This window comes from Drosophila montana, unplaced genomic scaffold (assembly GCF_035044405.1).
Source record: "Drosophila montana isolate Dmon_TW-CO22-7 unplaced genomic scaffold, ASM3504440v1 contig_2971_1, whole genome shotgun sequence".
Classification (NCBI taxonomy): domain Eukaryota; kingdom Metazoa; phylum Arthropoda; class Insecta; order Diptera; family Drosophilidae; genus Drosophila; species Drosophila montana.
In genome coordinates this window covers 27,568-47,194 of record NW_026997846.1, presented here as the reverse complement: position 1 = coordinate 47,194, position 19,627 = coordinate 27,568, and the positions used below count along the sequence as shown (strand labels likewise).

The window sequence follows — 19,627 nt, the reverse complement described above, 5'->3', positions numbered from 1 at the left end:
ACAAAAAACGACGCTTAGCCATATCGAAGGAGTTACAAAGCTAATAAGAATCTGATTTAAATGGTAGTCTTACTTTAAATCGACCTGACGCCAAATCCAAAATCCAAATTATCTAGAAAGTGGCTCTCACTTTTTGTTGTACGCACTTTCGTTGGCGCGTTTCGGTCAAAAGATGCTCGGTCCCCTACTCTTAATTGATCAAGCATATCAGTATTTTGAAGTCGTTTAGCACGTGGAGCATGCACGTTTAAAATTGATTTGATTGATAGTTGCTATACAATTGATTTTTAATTCAAATTAATAAATATTAAACCGAGTTTAGATTTAAATATGAAAACTAAAGAAAATTTGACGATTGCAAAAAGAAACGCAATATCTCCATTAAAAACATAACGCGATTAAGTGATCAAATAATAAAGAGTAAATTAAATCTAGAATCTACAGTGTTATAATGTTAATTAATTAAATCTCGTTTAGAGTCCGCTGTGAAGTCATTAAGTCCTACAACGCCTGTAGGCATGCCCGTTGAGGCTCCACGTACACGTGTTCCGCATCTAGCACTTCCCAAGATTAGTGGAAAATACTCAGAGCTTAGGAATTCTGTTAGACTGTTGAAGACTCTTGTTCATAACGATCATGCGATCCCTAGCTTAGAGAAATTCAATTATGTGATCTCAGGGCTCTCTGGTGAAGCTCTAGGCAGTGATAGAGCATTTCAAGTCACCGAGGACAATTCTTTAAATGCATTAGACAGCCTAAAGAAAGTATACTGTGACGCGGGGTCACAAGGTTACTAAAAATAATGATATAATCCTAAATATGAATACTAGGAAAAAAGACATAGAATTATCAAGGTTTTTTTTATTATTTTTATTAGTATTAAGTTACGCAAACGAAGTGAATATAGGAAATCGATTATAGTTTTTCCTAAAATGTTAACAGGAGGAGCTGATGAGAAAGAGAATTTTCCCCGCACGGCGAAAAGGGCGAAAAAGGGTTGTAAGAACTGGGAATTAGACGGGCTGAAGATTTAGAGTCGAGACCTGACTTTGCAATAGGGCCACGGCATTATACATAATAAATAGGATTAGAATATCAGTGTAACGCAAAGTGTGTTGTAATTTATTTACTGATTATTCGGCGATCCAGGCTGAATCGAAACCATTCATTTTCAACTCTCTTACTCTGCGGCGCAGTGATCCCAGCAGCTACGCCGCGGCGTAGCGATCCCAGCGGTTCCCTCCCCTCTCCGTAAAACTAATTACACTGTGGCGGAGCGATCCTGACAGCTCCATACCCCCTTTCAATGTCGCGTCCCGGCAGTCTACAAATTTATTGTAGAGTAACCCGGGTAGACTGAGTTCTACGACCAAACACTACTTTACAATACGACAATGAATGTCTTACATTTTTTTAAAATATTTCCTCTCGTTTTAGGCTGCCAAAAATAGCGCAACCTTCAGCGGCATCATTGAGATCATTGATTGATACTGTCTCTGCCATCTATGGATCGCTCCTGTCAATATCTGATGACAAAAATATTTCTAACGCGATTCTCATTCCCCACGTTATGAACTAAGTTGACCCAATGATCAGACGAAAATGGCAGGATCAAATCGATTACGTAATCAGTCCATTATGGAGTGATTGTGAAACAGCCTTCTGCTGAAGAACCAGAGTCAAGGGATGTTTCGAAAATTAATAATCGAGGTTCGTTTTCGTGTTCTGTGGGTAGTGTATGAAACGATAAAGTGACCCCCAAATGTTTGTATTGCGCTTCCGAAGGCCATTCGATACTGAATTGCTCGGCATATGCCGCATTATCAGTACAGCAGCGGTAAGGCGGCTACTTTTGGCAGATGTACGGCAAGTAAGTGCAGAGTATGCAAAACAAAACAGTATCAAAACACACAGTATCAAAACACACTGTTGCATAGATACTCTGCTGTTTCTAACACTCGAGCGTTATCACCACCCCTTGACGCCGCACTGGATCAACTACCGACTTCACATGCTATGCATGCGAATGTGTCTTATAGTGTAATCCTAGCTTCCGCAGTCGTTAGCGTTAAATCGGGATAGGAAGATTTCGTTTTGGCTCGAGCTTTTCTCGATTCTTGTTCACAACGATTGCACCTGCGTAGAGAAGAGCCTAGTATCAGCTTACTTGCGATTTCTTAATGCAATACTCAAGTATGAAAGAGGATTCACAGAGTGGTGAATTCGCGAGTCAATTTCAGCGAGTTCTCGTTAGATCTGTGGACTTTGAAGACTATTTCGGGTTACCAGCCATACCATAAGGTAGTAAGGTCAATGTCATGATTATGGTTAGAAAATCCCTGAGAACCTCAAATGATGATCCATATTTTCATAAGCCACAGAAGATCGACATGCTCATCGGAGCTGTGACGTTCTTTGAACTTCTTTCTCTCGGTCAGATGAAACAAGGTCCGAAGTGTCGGATTCTGCAAAAGACTGATGTTGGCTGGATTGTCAGGGCGTTACACGCCGACAAGTCGTGAGAAGACTCATGCAGTTAATATAAGTTGTCAAGAAGAGTCTTATACCTCGATAGGCAAAACATTGCAGAAATTTAAGTCATTGGGAGAGTAGCCTTCAGCCAAAAATGTCAGAACAGTTAAACAGCAAATATGTGAGAGCCACTTTCTAAATAATTTGGTAATATTTCCGTTACAGGCACGACTTTTATGTCGATGATTTACTGACTGGTGCTGCATGCGTAGAGAACCTTCAGACAATTAAGTCTGAAGTGTCGCAAATACTTCACAGCTCAGGTTTCGAATTAACCAAATGGTATTCGAATTCTCCTGAGGTCTCCGCAACAAAGGCAGCCAAGCCTATAACGATCACAGAGTCTGACACAACCAAAACACTTGACGTGGTGGGGTTGCCGAATGAAGACGATTCATTCATGGGTCTTAGAGCGACAAAACGGAATATTCTCTCGGTGACATCGCCCTAAAGTATCTTTGAATCATCGAATCTTTGACATCGGTTCAGAAATCTCATAAGGTTACCGAATGAACGGATGGTTATTTGGTCTGATTGTGAACTCCCGCTTATTGGGTTCTGTCACATCCGCCGTTTTTGGCAACATTTGTGTCAAGTCGAGGGGCTATAATCGAAGAATGGACATAGAACGCTGAATGGGACCATGAACCTTCAATGCAAAACCGAGCAGATATCATTTCAAGAGGCTGCGAGAGGTTACTGGCCGGTTAACTAGCATCTGATGTCAGATGAGCTGCGTGCCCTAGAAGTACGCAAAACAGTTGTTAAACTAGCAGTATGGTGTAGTATATTTATGCAGGCGCATTGTAACACTTTATTACAATCATAAATATGGCCATTGACAACAATGGATATAACAAAACAAATCAAAACATAAGCGCAAGTCAATGACTCGATCAAATGTAATATGATCAGCCTCTGGACGGCAGCTGTCTTATGCCGACCAGGCGAACCAGCTTTATACGGCATTTCTACATGGCGATTGTAATATGCAATCCGAGGATTACAGGACCAACAACCATTCAATGGACCGGACAAAACTAGCTTCCGAAGAAGAACATTTGGCGGCCGCTACAAATAACGCTGCAGCCGATCGCCGGCCGAGCAGGCAAATGTTATAGCCTGCACAAGAAAAATGATAATGATGATGAATGTGAATACATTAATAACAATCTTAATGAGAGAACATTGCCTATAACAGAACAGCAGCAACTAAAGCGACAACAGCAACTGCAACAAATCAGTTACTAATGCTTCTCAAGGAGAAACAATGACAACAACAGCCGCATAAAAACTAACTGAAAAATATCCAAAATTAAAAATACCCGATGATTATCTAATATATGAGCATTGGAGATCAAGAGGAAGTGCCCCATTGACTGTGAGGGACCTGGACACGTGTCAACTGACACCCAAGCCTGTGCAAGGACCAGCACCGGCACCGCTTGCCGCTTCAAGGGAGTCAGTTATATATAAAAAATAAAAATGTTCTAAAAACTGTTAGAAATATTGTAAGGGCGGAGCGCTACTGGCGCTAGCTTAGGTAAAATACTTCCCAAAAGACGTATGCAAAATTAAGTAGGAGCGCAGCTATCGCGCAAAATTTACTTAAATTCGAAACCTTAGATATAAAATGACTAAATGAAAAATAATTAAATTACAATTTACTTCATTACTTTATATCAAATTTTTATAATTATAAACCAAAAACAAAAATGCATATGATAACACTACCAATGCAGTAAACGTGGTAAGAGTTGTAGACACCACACCCTATTTGCAGCTAACAAACGTACTGCTAATTATATTATTTGTAATAGCCTCGGTAAATATTCTTCTGCAAATATAAATTCTCCTAAATACAAAGTCACTGAGAAAACGTTACATGAGTAGGGCTAACGACCTAGGTAAGGTCTAAGCTTAAGTAGATGTTCCACATGGAATTGTCCCAAATAGTTGAGAAACTAAAGGTGCCTAGATCAAACTTTGAAAAATCATATTAGTCCGTTAAAAAAGCGCACCAGTTTGGCGACAAACCATAATCAAACACACTGAGATCCTTGTATACGAATACAATGAAATCAGGAGTTTAGTTAATGAATGTCACAGAGTCTAAACTTACAACATCTAATGGATAATCTTGTAAACTAAAACGAAAAATATAATCTGCAGCTTTATCTACCATCGGTTTTAAAAACACCGGTAACGTTTGATCAGTCACTCTTGACACAACCAACGGAAGGAAAAAAACAGAAGCGACTAACATAGTTAAAATGCCTCAATCACCTATAGACTTTGCAGAGAAAGTCGGAAGGCTTATTCCGGCATTCGATTCGATCCATTCCTCCTTGGTGGAAATGGGGGTCAAAGATTTGGTGGGTGACATTTCGCGCTCAAATTCATTTCCAGACATCTATAAGAAAAATAATTTAAGACGTGTTTCACACTTTTCGCAGAATTCAAACTTCTTCGGGGGGAATGCGATTTAAAGATTTTGTGTGCGTAATTTTAAGTTGTGTCCGAGTAGCTTCAAACTTATTTTCAAAGCTCTACATAAGAACATATTGAATACGTATTTTTTGCGATTTGGGAAATTCAACCCGCAACAGTGGTAAATTGGCGGAAAACGGTTGTATGAAAGTTTTTTGTTTACCATCCGATCGGCTCCAAACTCATTTTCAAAGATCTATGTTCAAATTAATTTGAGGGGTGTTTCACACTTTTTGAAAAATCCATCCCTCCTTGGTACAAATGGGGGTCGAAGATTTGGTGGATGACGTTTTGTATTCAAATTTATTTCCAAAGATCTATAAGAAAAATCATTTGAGACATGTTTCACATTTTTCGCAAAATCTAAACTTCTTCGGTGGAAAATGCATTTCAAAGATTTTTTTGGGGAATGTTAAGTTTTGTCCGATTTGCATAAAAGTTGTTTGATTCCCGTCCGATCAGTTTCAAAATCATTTTCAAAGCTTTTTGAAAACATTGATTTTTTTAACATACGTGCCACGGGCAAAGCCGGGTTATACCCGCTAGTCTGTTATAAAAACAAAACTTAAAGGGTATGCTAGAAACTTGATAGTAGCAGAATCAACAATTAAAGCTACATAAAGCAAGCTAAGATCATCAGTAAAAGGCGAATTAGTAGATGTACTGAACGCGAAATTGATTAACCTTAAGCAGAAGCATAAAACGGCAAGCGTTTACACCCAAGAAATAGAACAATTGTCCAAAGCACTGGAAGGTGCATACATTGCTGATGGTATTTCATCGGCCTTAGCAAATAAATATTCCGCTACACAAGCTGTCAAAGCAATGGTAAAAAATTACTCAAATGACAAAGTAAAGCTTATAATGGAGGCCGGTCAATTCAATAACATGAATGAAGCCATTTATAAATTTTGTTAACAGCTGCATCTATGCAACTAGCCGACCAGATACAGTTTTTTATTATAGCTATCGGCAGCCCAGTAACAGGCAATCTTCTTACAGAAATTGCAGGAATTGGCGAAGGTACAAAAAATTCTATCGTATTGGCCTATGTTATGTTACATTATACCTCATAATATTCATATCGTGCACGATAAATTTCCATTACCATGTGATGGGATTATCGGCATGGATTTCCTTACGAAATACAAATGTCTGTTAGATTTACAAGCTCCTCAAAATTGGTTAATAGTCTGACACACAAATATTAAAACGCATATCCATATACCAATCACGCATACATGCGGAACTAATTCCACTCTACTACGAGCCTGATCTCAAGAAGTTAGACAAATTAAAATAAAATAAATTGAACAAGTTTTCATACCCAATCAAGAAATAAAACAAACACTTGCATCCGACTATTAAACACCACAAATACTAATGAAATAGAAGACTTTGAAAATATTTCCTATGAGCCACTCAGTAAATACAATATTCTACACACACCTGATGTCGAAAGACAAAATCAAGTATTATCAAAATTAAATACAAATTTTGCCCAACAACTTACTCCCTCCTTTTAAAAAAATGACGTAACAAAGTGGAGTTATTTTACTTATATATTAAAAATGTATTTATATTTTTCCATATAACATTTATTATGAATTAAAAATCTTTAACCTATCTTTATGAACTGTTTGTTTTTTATTTTTATTTCCAGAGATAACTATATTATCTCTCTTCTATTTTTTCTACTATATAGGGCCCTGTGTGTATTTAAAATCTAGCTTATGGCCTACTACATTTCTTAGTAAAACTTTATCTCCTTTAGATAAAATTATGTCCTTAGTTTTTAAATCATTTTTTTTGTTTGTGTAGTTCAAGCATATTTCTTGCTTTTTTGTATGCTACTTCTAATCTATATTTGCTTTTTTTAGCTTATTACCCATATTACCTATGCTATTAAAGTATTTTGGTAGATTACTAGTCTTACCAAATACTAACTCATATGGACAATAATTATGTGCCATAGAGGGGGTTGTGTTGAAACAATAAACAAAGTATTGAAGCCATACATTTTAATCAGTTTTATTTACTGATATGTAGGATCGTATATATTCATTAAATGTTCTGTGGTTACTTTCTATTGTTCCAACGGTCTCGTGATGGTGTGCAGTTGATGTTATATTCGTTATTTTTAAATATTTGCACAAGTCATTTATAATTGAATTCTTATCCGTACTTGAGAATAAAAGATTCAAATATTGCTGTTGCTACTGTTGCCGCGCTTTTATTTGTCACTGGTATAGCAACTAAATATTTAGTCAAGTCACATATGAGCGTGACTGCATATTCATTGCCTTTTTCTGACTTTGGTAGTGGACCAATTGTATCCACTATCACTCTGTCAAAAGCCTTCATCGGGGTTTCAGTAATTGTTAAAGGGGTCTTAATATTTGTTGTAGTTTTTGATTTTTGGCATTTTTGACATTTCTGGATGTACTCTGTTATATCACGAGTCATACCTTTCCAGTAATAATGTCTTTTGACCTTGGCCAAGGTTTTTGTTATGCCTGTATGACCTGCTTGTACTGGATCCTCATGTAGTGTAGACAATATAGCTTCTTTCTCTTTAACATTTGTTATTGTGGTCACCGGGTTGAGTACTTAAGAATACAACAACCCACTCTTACTGATTCCAAAGAAACCTATTCCGAGTTCCATTGACAAAAGAGGGCGACTAGTAGTCGATTATCGTCAGATTAATAAAAAATTATTGGCTGACAAGTTCCCACTTCCAAGAATAGAAGTTCTTGATCAACTAGGACGACCAAAATATTTTTCATGTCTCGACTTAATGACATGCCAATTCTTAAAAGCCACTACAAGACAACAAAGTAAGCAAAATAAATCCTGCGCAGGACATAATAATAAAAATAAACAAGAAAATTTGCCAAGGCAAATCTTGAAATTGCTTCTGTGCCCAACGAATATCAAATCATTAAGGATGACGACATGCGAAAAGTAGGGACCTTGCGATTAAGACCTTTTAAATGTTTACTAAAACATGGTAAAAAAGTTATAGCAAGAATTGAGATTAGCAATCTGTATACCAATGGAATTCTCGAACTAGGTAAATTCTTCCAAAGCCTTGAAACAGAAGCCTATATAAATAAAACTCAAAGCGGCACCGTGGGAAAACACTTCAATAGAAACTTTCAAAAATATGGGCCATATATATTTAAAGAACTTAAGAGTAGGCTTCTCTAGCCGGTGACCCAAATAAATACAGATAAAGAAAAAGAAGCAATATTGTCTACATTCCATGATGAACCCATGCAAGGAGGTCATACAGGCATTTCAAAAACATTACCAAAAATTTAAAGACATTATTATTGGAAAAATATGACACGTCATATTACAGAGTACGTAAGTAAATGTAAAAAATGTCGAAAAGCTAAAACTACCAAGCACATTAAAACCCCATTAACCATTACAGACACACTAACAAGTGTTTTCGACAAAGTACTAGTCGACGCCACTGGTCCATTACCAAAGTCAGAAAATGGTAGCCAATATGCAGTCACGATGACTTGTGACTTACCTATAGCGAATAAAAGACACCACCAGACGTTAGGAACTGTGGAACGAAGTCACAGAACCTTAAATGACAGCATACGTTCCTACATATCAGATGATAAAACTGATTGCGACGTATAGCTTCAATATATTGTGTTGTAGTAGGGCGTCCGCAGGGCTTCCAGATGAACTTTGCTAAGTTGAAGTATCGTTGGGGGAGCGTTTCTGCTCTTCACAAATTTTCTTAGAAGGTTTGAAAAAAAACACGTTTGTTCACTTGCAGGTTATTTTTTCTTCTGTTCTATATTTTCAGAGTGCATTACAATGTATTAGTGTAAGTGAGGTGAAATTTCAGTACATGTTCCATGTACTGGTTCCGGAGTTACATGGCGGTTGGATGGCGACTGTCGGATACACTTCTTGTGTGAACATGCCGCCCGCCTTGCAGTATTGCAAAAAGAAAAAGGGAGAGGGAAGTGGCTCTGTTCCTACTATTGAGCGCAGGAGCCGGACAGTATCCACCCGAAGACCGTGTTTTGGGCCAGTGGTGCGCCGCCATGACTCGGCAGGACGCCTTGGAGAATTAAATCTGGATAGATATCCGAGCCCAAAACCAGATTGGAGATTTCCGGCTGGAACCAGCGATCGTCTGCCAATCGAACGTTGTTGAAGGGCTCGTTTAGTTTCTCGCTGACGAGCTTCGTTGGAGTTTGATACCGGAGATTTGGCATCACTTGCAGGATGACCTCTCGCTGGAAGCTAGAGGTCCTGGAACTTATAATGGCCGAGCAAGCGTTGTCTTTACCGACGCGGGTGACGGATAGCCCGGAGGCCTTTGCCAAGGATGCGTCGATAAGACTTACCGGACAGCACGGGTCTAAAAGTGCCCGAGTGTCGCGGGTCGCCTTGCCGTTTCCAAGTCGGATGAGTGCTCTCGGGAGCACGGTTGTCCTTTTGTGTTCCATTAATGTCGACAAGGAGATGGAACCAGCGGATGAAGGCGGCGCGGAGCGTCGCGCTTGGGCCTTGGTGCTGCGCCTTGTTTGGGATCGCTCTGGAGATCGCGATGGCATGCGACGCGCTTCTTGCAAATGAAGCAAGGTGTGATGGTCGCCCTGGCACTTGCGGCACTTGTCCTTGCGGCGACATGACTCCCCGGAATGTTGGTGAGCCAGGCAGTTTGGGCAGTATTTGTTGACCAGAACTGCTCGGAGTCTCTTCTCTGGAGACAGCCGCATGAACCGCTGGCACTTTCGCAGCGCGTGGACTCCTCGGCATACTCGGCATCGGAACGATTCCGTTGCCGGTCGGCTCTTGGATCGGCCTTGTTGTTGGCGTGGAGACATCGTGCTGTTACGTGAAGAAGGTTGAAAAAAACATAATAGACATTACTGATGCGGCTTTATACGGATGGTCCGCAGACCTATGGATCTAGGATTCTAGTCTTTACTGGAGATTCTACTGGATGGAAAATGGAGACTAGATTCTATCGGGAGCAGGATCAGCTTAGAGATAGGTCTCTTGGAGACACCTCGGGCTGTTAACACGTCGACCACTCGGACTCTTTGGTCGTCGCCAGGATAGGTCGTTTGGATTCGACCTAGACGCCAGTCATTAACTGGAAGATTATCTTCTTTAATAATGACTAGATCGTCCCGTTGTAAGTCTCGCGTTGGAGTTTGCCATTTGTTTCTTTTGTGTAACTCTAAAAGATACTCATGTTTCCAACGGAGACAGAACTGTTGTTGCAAAGCCTTCAAGCGCTGCCAGCGGTTGATGATGGACGCGGCGTTTTCCTTGATCTCTGGCTCTGTGGCGGAAAGTAGAGGACCCCCGACTAGAAAATGACCGGGAGTCAGAGCTAGGAGATCAGTAGGATCTTCCGACATTGGAGATATCGGTCTTGAATTCAGGCATGCTTCAACTTTGGATAGGAGCGTGGAAAGCTCTTCGAAGGTGTATTTGGAGGTCGATGTAGACTTATAAAATAGATTTTTGAAACTCTTTACACCTGCCTCCCACAGGCCACCCATATGCGGTGCACTAGGAGGGTTGAAGTGCCAGGACAGTTTCTGGAGACTGTAAGTGGCCTGGAGTTGAGTCTTAAGCGCTTCTACAAAATCGCGCGAGAGGACTTTGGCCGCTCCGACGAAGGTTTTGCCGTTGTCGGAATGCATTTGACTTGGGCACCCTCGTCGTGCCACAAATCTCGCAAATGCCGCTAGGAATTTTTCTGTGGTCAGGTCAGATGTAGCTTCTAGGTGGATGGCTTTGGTGCTGAAGCACACAAAGACGCACACGTAGCCTTTCGTAATAAGACAGGCTCGACCTGTGTAATTTTTTACATCGAAGGGGCCTGCAAAATCGACTCCTGTGTGAGTGAACGGCCGAGAGAATGTGACTCTCTCCACAGGCAAGTCGCCCATGAGCTGCGTTTGCAATTTCTTTTTTCGGATGACGCAGATTTTGCAGGAATGAATTGTGGATTTGACCAACACCTTCAGCTTTGGAATCCAGTACTGTGATCGTATTAAACGCATCATGAGCTGGTTGCCTCCATGCAAGGATATAAGATGGGTGAAAGCGGTCAAGAGACGCGAATATGCACATGTGTATGGCAGTATGATTGGATGCCGCTCATCGTAGCCGAGTGCTTCGGCCGCTCTTACACGACCACATGCTCGAATAATTCCCTTACCATCTAGAAAGGGGTTCAAATTAAGGAGTTTGCTGGAAGTGAGCTGTTTCTTCGTGCTCAAGCAAGTGTACTCTGACGAGTATGCTTGTCTCTGGGTCAGGAGAATGAGTCTTTCTTGTGCATAAGAAATCTCGTTGCTGTCAATTTCAATAGTTGACGGGAGCGACAATCGTTTGCAACGCTTGACGAAGCGATATATGTATGCTAACACTCGCAGGGCTCGATCGAACTTGGAGAAGCGCTCGAGGAAAGAAAATGAGGGAGCCGTGTTTGCGAGGTTTACCTTAATCGTACGTTGCTCTATTGTCGTATCTGGGAGGGGATCTGAAGGAATGGGCCATTGGTTCTGAGGTAGGCGTAACCATTCTGGCCCGTGCCACCACAGCTCATTGTTGACTAACGCTTGTGGTGGGGCACCTCTGCTCGCTAGGTCCGCTGGATTGTACTCGGATCGTACATGGGACCATTTATTGGAGTCGGTGGCCTGAGTAATTTTTGCGACTCTGTTTGCTACAAAGGTAGTCCAGGCGCATGGTGGCTTATGAAGCCAAGCTAGCACAATTGTGGAATCTGTCCAATAGAACCAGTCGCCGCCAGCGGAAGGTAGCTGGGGACTGAGTGCAGCGGATAACTCGGACAGAAGTGCTGCTCCGCACAGCTCTAGTCGTGGCAAGGATATCGTCTTGACCGGAGCGACCCTCGTTTTCGCTGTTAGGAGATGTACTGAGATGCGATCTTGTATCTCAGTGCGCACGTAAATGGCGGCCCCATATGCACGCTGCGAAGCGTCACAAAACCCATGGTATTGAATAGTCCCCTGTGGGCGGAATTCGACCCATCTAGGGATGCGAATCGCACTGAGGCCCGGATACTCTTGCAGAAATAAATTCCACTTACTGAGAAGACTCTCAGGTAGCGGATCGTCCCAGCCCAGTTCTTGGAGCCAGATCTCCTGCATGAATATTTTTGCCTGAATAATGACTGGACCCAGCCAACCTGCTGGATCGAACAGTTTGGCAATCTGTGAAAGGACTTCACGTTTGGAGACGGACTGTTTGGTTGTTAGCTCGGATGGAGCGAAAAAGAACTCATCGGTGTCAGCTTTCCATCTGATCCCGAGAGTCTTTGCCGAACAGGCTTCCTCGATCTCTAAAAAATCGGCGCGAAGCAAGTGGTCCTTGGGAATCGCTCTTAGCAAGTCCTTTTCATTGGATGTCCATTTTCGCAAGGGGAACCCGGCAGATTCAAGGGCTTTGCGGAGTTCTGCAATTGCTTGATCTGCCGTTGATTTGGAATGGGCTCCCGCTAGTACATCGTCGACATACATATTGTTTGCGATAATGTGACTTGCTAAGGGATAGAGCGAACGAACGTCATCAGATAACTGATGTAGTACCCGGATTGCCAAAAAGGGGGCACAGTTAACTCCAAACGTGACTGTGCTGAGTTCGAAGTCACGAAGCTCGTTGTCCTTTGTTCGGAACAGAATTTTCTGATAGGGCGTGTGTTTGGGATGCACAAGTATCTGCCGATACATTTTCGTGATATCGGCATTGAATACATATCGGAAGAAGCGCCATCTCAGAATTTGAATGGTTAAGTCGGATTGCAGAACGGGCCCTGCATGTAGCACATCGTTCAGACTTTTACCATTCGATGACGGGTGGGAGGCGTTAAATACTACGCGGAGCTTGGTCGTGAGGCTTTCGCTTAGTTGAGCCGCACATCGCTCGTAAACGGAGTACGAGTAATCATATTTAGCTTGCATAGCCACCAGGTCACTGCTGCTGCAAGCGCCTTGGTTGAGAGCTTTGGAACATAACTCGTACTCGCGTTCTACCTTTTCCCATAAGGTCTTAATCTGATCTCGTCGGACTTGGAGAGTGAACAGTGACACGTCACTGTCCGCTGCGTCATTGATCTTCACTTCAAACTGGCCTAGTCGGTCAGTTATAGAAACGAAGTCGTTCAGTGCCATTTCGCTTGACTTCTGCATTTTTTGCGTAGTCGAACGGGTAATTTTTGGGGTGATATCTCTTGTTGGAATCGGACTCACAGTCTTGCGGACGGTTGTGCTGGTACTCTCGACCTTGAGTTTCCCGAAAACTGCTCTAGGTGAGGTTAAAGGTCGCTTTGACTCCTTAACGGACGGTGCTGTGAGTCGTTTTTGGCTGTTTTGATCACCACCGATTGGCATACTAGGCTCTTCACAGAGCCAAAATTGTAATAACCAGGTGAAATGTGATCAAATACAAATAATTTGAATCAGCCGAGCGAAAACGGAATAAGAAATGGCACAGGAACGATGGAATCGAGATATCAGAATAAAATGGAATGACCGAAATGGTGTGCACTATTGAGTCCAATTGACTATTGACTAACAGTCGCTTATTCTCAAATCTCTCCGTCAGGCTCGCCCACGCTGACTGAAAGCCGTCATTCGTGAGCGGGGACTTGGAGACAATTGCCCTAGCTTCGCCGCAGGTTTTGGAATTTAGATGGAACAATTTTCCACCGGCGTCAATCTTGGATTGTTAATATAAGCCGCTGTAAACAAGTCTCGGAAAGTAGGCCAGTGTAGGTAATCCCCACTGAAAACTTCAGTGTCGCATGGCGGGAGACTGCAACCCCTGGACATGGAGAAGTTGGAGGGGGGTTGCTCAGCTTGTCTATTTAATGCCGTGGCTCTTTCTATTTTTTCACTTAGTTGAGCCGCACATCGCTCGTAAACGCAGTACGAGTAATCATATTTAGCTTGCATAGCCACCAGGTCACTGCTGCTGCAAGCGCCTTGGTTGAGAGCTTTGGAACATATCTCGTACTCGCGTTCTACCTTTTCCCATAAAGTCTTAATCTGATCTCGTCGGACTTGGAGAGTGAACAGTGACACGTCACTGTCCGCTGCTTCGTTGATCTTCACTTCAAACTGGCCTAGTCGGTCAGTTATAGAAACGAAGTCGTTCAGTGCCATTTCGCTTGACTTCTGCATTTTTGCGTAGTCGAACGGGTAATTTTTGGGGTAATATCTCTTGTTGGAATCGGACTCACAGTCTTGCGGACGGTTGTGCTGGTACTCTCGACCTTGAGTTTCCCGAAAACTGCTCTAGGTGAGGTTAAAGGTCGCTTTGACTCCTTAACGGACGGTGCTGTGAGTCGTTTGTGGCTGTTTTGATCACCACCGATTGGCATACTAGGCTCTTCACAGAGCCAAAAATTGTAATAACCAGGTGAAATGTGATCAAATACAAATAATTTGAATCAGCCGAGCGAAAACGGAATAAGAAATGGCACAGGAACGATGGAATCGAGATATCAGAATAAAATGGAATGACCGAAATGGTGTGCACTATTGAGTCCAACGAAATCGGAAAATTTTGTTAAATTAATTATTTTACTAATAATTTACTAAATTGATTCTTATTTAGTTTCTTTTACTTGAGAAGAAATCTAATTATTTCTTTATTGAAACACCAGAGAAAAGGATTTATTCTCTTTTGACAAAGCGGCCGTGTAGTGGAAACGGATCGCGCAAAAAAAATTGATGCTTATCGCTTATTGCTTATTGATTGTTGAGCTCAAGAAGAAGCACGTTTATTCTAAACGCAGCTCAATGGAAAGGTTTTTTTTGTCATAGAATTATTTGTATAAATTGTTATTTTAAGAAAAATCGCACGGATATTCGATTTATTACGCAACTTGGAAATGTCTTAACTTATAATTATGTTTTATAAATTTTTATAAGAATAAGAAAAAGTAATGCATATGTTTGTATTTTATTAAGTAAACGCAGCTCAATGGCAAGGTGGAAACATACAAAAATATAAAAGTTTCTCAGAATCAGTTTATCGAAAACCGATCTTGATACTTTACAACCCTGATGTTTGTTTACGTTTTGCACTTGCCAATTAATTGGTAAAAATAAATATATAAATTAATATTGAAGCTGCTGTGGAGGAAAAATAGCAAACGATACACATATAATAGGATGTGCGTGTGTGTGTATACATGCAGGTGAATTTGCACAGTGTGGTTTTAATTAACTAAATACCAATCAGAATTGTGTATTTTTTATTATATATTTAGGTATGTGATTATTTGGTGGAGGTCTATAATGGAGAAGCGCATACACTTGTTGTTCAACGGAGCGAAAGCCTATGTATGCAGATATGTCTTGATGTACTTGCGTACATCAATATGGCGATCGGTTAAATTTTTGGGTATGCACTTGTACATATATGTATATACATATGTACAGACACCAATATGGCGACCTTATCGGAGTCACTTTCTGTTTTATTTCTTTTAATATTTATCACTTTTTAGATGCCTTAATGGCCACGAACAATATTTTATCTGCGGGTTTTTTTTTTGAATTTTTTAAATACAATTGCCCCTCGCTTTAACCACGGACAATGTGAAGCGAAAAAATATGTTCAGACACACAAATATGAATTAATTAACTGGAGTTGCCGGAAATTTGGCAATGGACGAGTTGAGGTAGGTGCACTGCTACTTATCTTGTTTGAATTTGTAGCTGTTCCTGGAACCTTTTCTTGCAGATCCACCAATGCTTGCTGGGGCGAACTGGATATGCCAAATGTTGTAGAAAAATCCGGCTCGAAGGACCAAATGTTGTAGTAGGGCGTCCGCAGGGCTTCCAGATGAACTTTGCTAAGTTGAAGTATCGTTGGGGGAGCGTTTCTGCTCTGCACAAATTTACTTAAGGTTTGAAAGAAAAACACGTTTGTTCACTTGCAGGTTATTTTTTCTTCTGGTATATATTTTCAGAGTGCATTACAAGTAGTATTAGTGTAAGTGAGGTGAAATTTCAGTACATGTTCCATGTACTGGTTCCGGAGTTACATGGCGGTTGGATGGCGACTGTCGGATACACTTCTTGTGTGAACATATTGATTATTGTTACAATACAACTCCATCCAGTTTTTAGCAAAAATCAAGTCAACAACAACATAAATATTGCCATTGACAAGAATGGATATAAATAAATAAATCAAAACATAACCTCAAATCAGCGACTCGATCAAATGTAATATGATCAGCCCCTGGACGGCCACCGTCAAACGGCCACCGTTATGCTGACTTACGGCATAAGCGCTGACCATGCATCCCACGATTAAGGCCCGGGAGCGCAATGTATGAGAAGTACATAGCTGCACGCGCACTAATAGTTTAATGCAACTATATTTGACTATGTTAGCTGTAACATAGCTATGCTAAGTCGAATTTGTTAGCTACGAAAAGTTCATTTTTCATTTCAATAAAATCAGTGATAAAACTGATGTTGAGCGAACCAATTATATTGAATAGGAATATTTTAAAATCTTATGCTTTCTTATCATTTATTTCTTTTTGTTTAATCTTATGTTTTTCTAAAAGTATTCGCGCTCTTTTATACGCGTTTTCTAGTCTAAACATATCTTCTTAAAAATAATCTTCTATATTATATATAGGTTCTATGATATTTACACTGTTAAATTGTATTAGTAAGTTATTTTGCCTTCCAAATACTAGTTCATATGGACAATAATTATGAGTTACTGATCGTGTTGTGTTAAAACAATACACGAAATACTGTAACCATACGTCCCAGCCAGTTTTATCTACTGATATATATGAACGAATGTACTCATTGAATGTCCTATGACTTCTTTCAACTGTACCTAATGTCTGGTGGTGGTGTGCTGTTGACGTTATGTTGTCTATTTTTAAATATTTGCACAAGTCAGCTATAATGGAATTTCTGTTCCCATGTCCGTAATGAACGTCTTCATTGGACCGTACTTCAGAATAAAAGATTCGAATATGGCTTTTGCGACAGTTGTTGCACTTTTGTTTGCAACGGGAATTGTTACTAAATACTTTGTCAAATCACATATTAAAGTGATTGCGTATTCATTTCCATTTTCCGAACGTGGTAGTGGGCCAATTGTGTCTACTATCACTATGTCAAAAGCATATTGTGGTGTTTCGGTTAGTATCATAGGTGATCTGGTATGTTTCGTCGTTTTCGACGTCAGGCATTTTGGACATTTATTTATGTACTCTTTTACATGATTAGTCATGTTTTTCCAATAATATTGTCTCTTTATTTTTGCTAGCGTTTTATTTATGCCTGTTTGACCTTGAATTGGATCGTCATGGAATGTAGACAATATTGCTTCTTTTTCTTTTTCATTATTTATTTGGGTCACCGGCTTGAGTAGCGCTACTCTTAATGATTTTAAATTTTCATTGCCCAATTGTTTGAAAGTATCTATTGAAATTGATTTAAAGATCTTTTCGCTCGGTGCCACTTTTAGTTGGCTGATTTTAGATACACCGGCTTGCCATTCAAGCCTTTGGAAAAACTGACCTAAGTCGAGAATTCCATTGGAGTTCAAATCGCTAACATTAATTCTTGCTACAACTGTTTTTCCATGTTTCAATAAACATGTGGAATCTGTTATTCGCAAGGGCACTACCTTTCGTACCTCGTCATTTGTGATGACTTCGTATACGTTGGGCTTAGAAGCTTTTTCAAGACTTTGCTTTGGCAATAGTTCTTGTTTATTTCCTGCGCAGGAATTGTTTTGTCTACTTTGGTGCCTGGTAGTGACTTTCAGGACTTTTCTATTCATGTCTATTAAGTCGGATATTGTTTTCCTTGACAAGGCGTCTGCCACGAAATTGTGTTTCCCTCTCAGATACTCTACTGTAAAATCATATTCTTCTAACTCGAGTCGCATGCGACTAATTTTGAACTTGGGTTTACCATAGAAAATAAATATGTTAAAGGTCTGTGATCAGTTCTTACTGTTAAATGTTTGCCATATATATATGGTCGAAAATGTGTTATTGCCCAATATATTGCTGCTAGTTCTTGTTCTGTAGTACTTTTATTGCTTTTACCTTTAGTGAATGCTCTTGATGCATATGCAACTGGGAGTTGGAGTCCATTATAGTTTTGAGTTAAAACTGCTCCACATGCTTGCTTGCTTGCATCTGTGATTATGCAAAATTCTTTGCTATAATCTGGGTACTTTAATAAATTTGGTTGAACAAGTTGATTTTTTAGGTACTGGAATGCTTTTTCACACTCTGTTGTCCATTCAAATGGGACATTCTTTTTACATAATCTTGTTATGTGCCGTGAATATTCGGCGAAGTTTTTTATAAAACATCTATAATAATTGCAAAATGCAACTAATCTTCTAGCGCTGTCTGCGTCCGTAGGGACAGGATAATTATTGATGACGTCAAATTTTTTTGTTATCTGATAAGATTCCTTTATCTGTACATCTGTGAGCTAAAAACGTCACCTCGTGCATAAAAAATGAACATTTTTCTGGATGTAATTTCAGATTGTGTTTTCTACAAAGTTTGAAAACATCTGTTAAATTTTTAATCATATGTTATTCAGAACAACCAATAACGATTAAATCATCCATGTAAAGGAAAGCTTGTGTAGGCTCAAGGCCTGAGAATGCTATAGTCATCATTCTCTAAACCAAATGGTAATCGCGTGAAGCGATATGAACCATTGCTTGTTGAAAAAGACGTTATATTTCTTGAGTTTTCCTCAAGTTCAATTTGGTGGAAGCCTGACATTGATCAAGGCATGAAAATTATTTAGCTCGACCCAATTGATCAAGAATATCGTCAATTCTGGGGAGTGGAAGTTTATCGGACAGGCCGGAAGGGCTTTCTTTGGGACTAATAAAAGTGGGCTATTATAGGGTGAAACAGACGGTTCAACAATATTTTGTTCAATTAACTTTCCAACTTGGTGCTGGATTTCTTCTATTTGGCTATGCGGACATCGATAATTTTTTACATATACTGGTTCATCATCCTTAAGTCTCAATTTTTCCATATAGAAATTGTTTGTTGTAATTGGTTCGATTTCAAGTCCGAACACACCACTATACTGGGTGCATATTTCTTCAAGTTGTTTCTTAAACAAAGTTGGAAAATTTTTCTTAAATTGGTTAATTACAGACTCTTTTCTATTGTCTTTGAGATTTTGAACTACCTCGTAGTTAGAAAGTGATTCAAATTTTAAATTATTAATGCCTACTATTTGACATGTATTTGTTGTATCTTAATATAAATCGGACGAAAGCATTCTGGGCTGTTGCAATCGTGTTTGCAACATAAACACCCGGTTTAATTTCCTGATTGGGAACTAAAATGTTTTCTTCTGCTGAAGACAACTCTATTTTGCGTATCACTTGGGATCTTGCTGGTAGAAGTGTTGAAGTGAATAATTAGTACCAGAACTAAATGGTATTGGAACATAGATAGGATACGTTAGGTTTTGCGGTCTAATTATAAACCAATCCTCGGAACTATTGTAATCTAATTGGCCATTAATTTTTTTTATGA

General features: G+C 40.0%; 2 protein-coding genes and 1 long non-coding RNA gene across 4 annotated transcripts; 1 reads left to right on the top strand and 2 right to left on the bottom strand.

Annotated features, from left to right (window-relative positions):
• Positions 1 to 8,840: 8,840 nt before the first annotated feature.
• LOC135430172 (uncharacterized) lies at positions 8,841 to 9,890 on the bottom strand. The gene is made up of 2 exons (XM_064684726.1): positions 9,119 to 9,890; positions 8,841 to 8,985 (listed from the first exon to the last, which is right to left on the bottom strand). The coding sequence occupies exons 1-2, from the start codon at positions 9,888 to 9,890 to the stop codon at positions 8,927 to 8,929; spliced, it is 831 nt and encodes a 276-aa protein (XP_064540796.1). The 3' UTR covers positions 8,841 to 8,926.
• Positions 9,891 to 9,983: 93 nt separating this feature from the next.
• Positions 9,984 to 12,794, bottom strand: LOC135430171 (uncharacterized). Its single transcript, XM_064684724.1, has one exon. The coding sequence runs from the start codon at positions 12,777 to 12,779 to the stop codon at positions 9,984 to 9,986; it is 2,796 nt and encodes a 931-aa protein (XP_064540794.1). The 5' UTR covers positions 12,780 to 12,794.
• Positions 12,795 to 14,956: 2,162 nt separating this feature from the next.
• On the top strand, positions 14,957 to 15,974 carry LOC135430170 (uncharacterized). 2 transcript variants are annotated; one of them, XR_010436578.1, is made up of 4 exons: positions 14,958 to 15,253; positions 15,326 to 15,459; positions 15,566 to 15,739; positions 15,802 to 15,974. It is a non-coding gene; the product is annotated as an uncharacterized LOC135430170 (long non-coding RNA). The 2 variants fall into 2 exon arrangements; XR_010436577.1 differs by having other exon boundaries at positions 14,957 to 15,253; positions 15,566 to 15,974.
• The last annotated feature ends 3,653 nt before the right edge of the window (positions 15,975 to 19,627 follow it).

Coding starts and splice junctions, on each gene's coding strand:
- LOC135430172 (XM_064684726.1), bottom strand. CDS start 9,890: ATGTCTCCACGCCAACAACAAGGCCGATCCAAGAGCCGACCGGCAACG. Junction 8,986..9,118: donor TCCAGATTTAATTCTCCAAG/GCGTCCTGCCGA, acceptor CAATACTGCAAG/GCGGGCGGCATGTTCACACA.
- LOC135430171 (XM_064684724.1), bottom strand. CDS start 12,779: ATGTATCGGCAGATACTTGTGCATCCCAAACACACGCCCTATCAGAAA.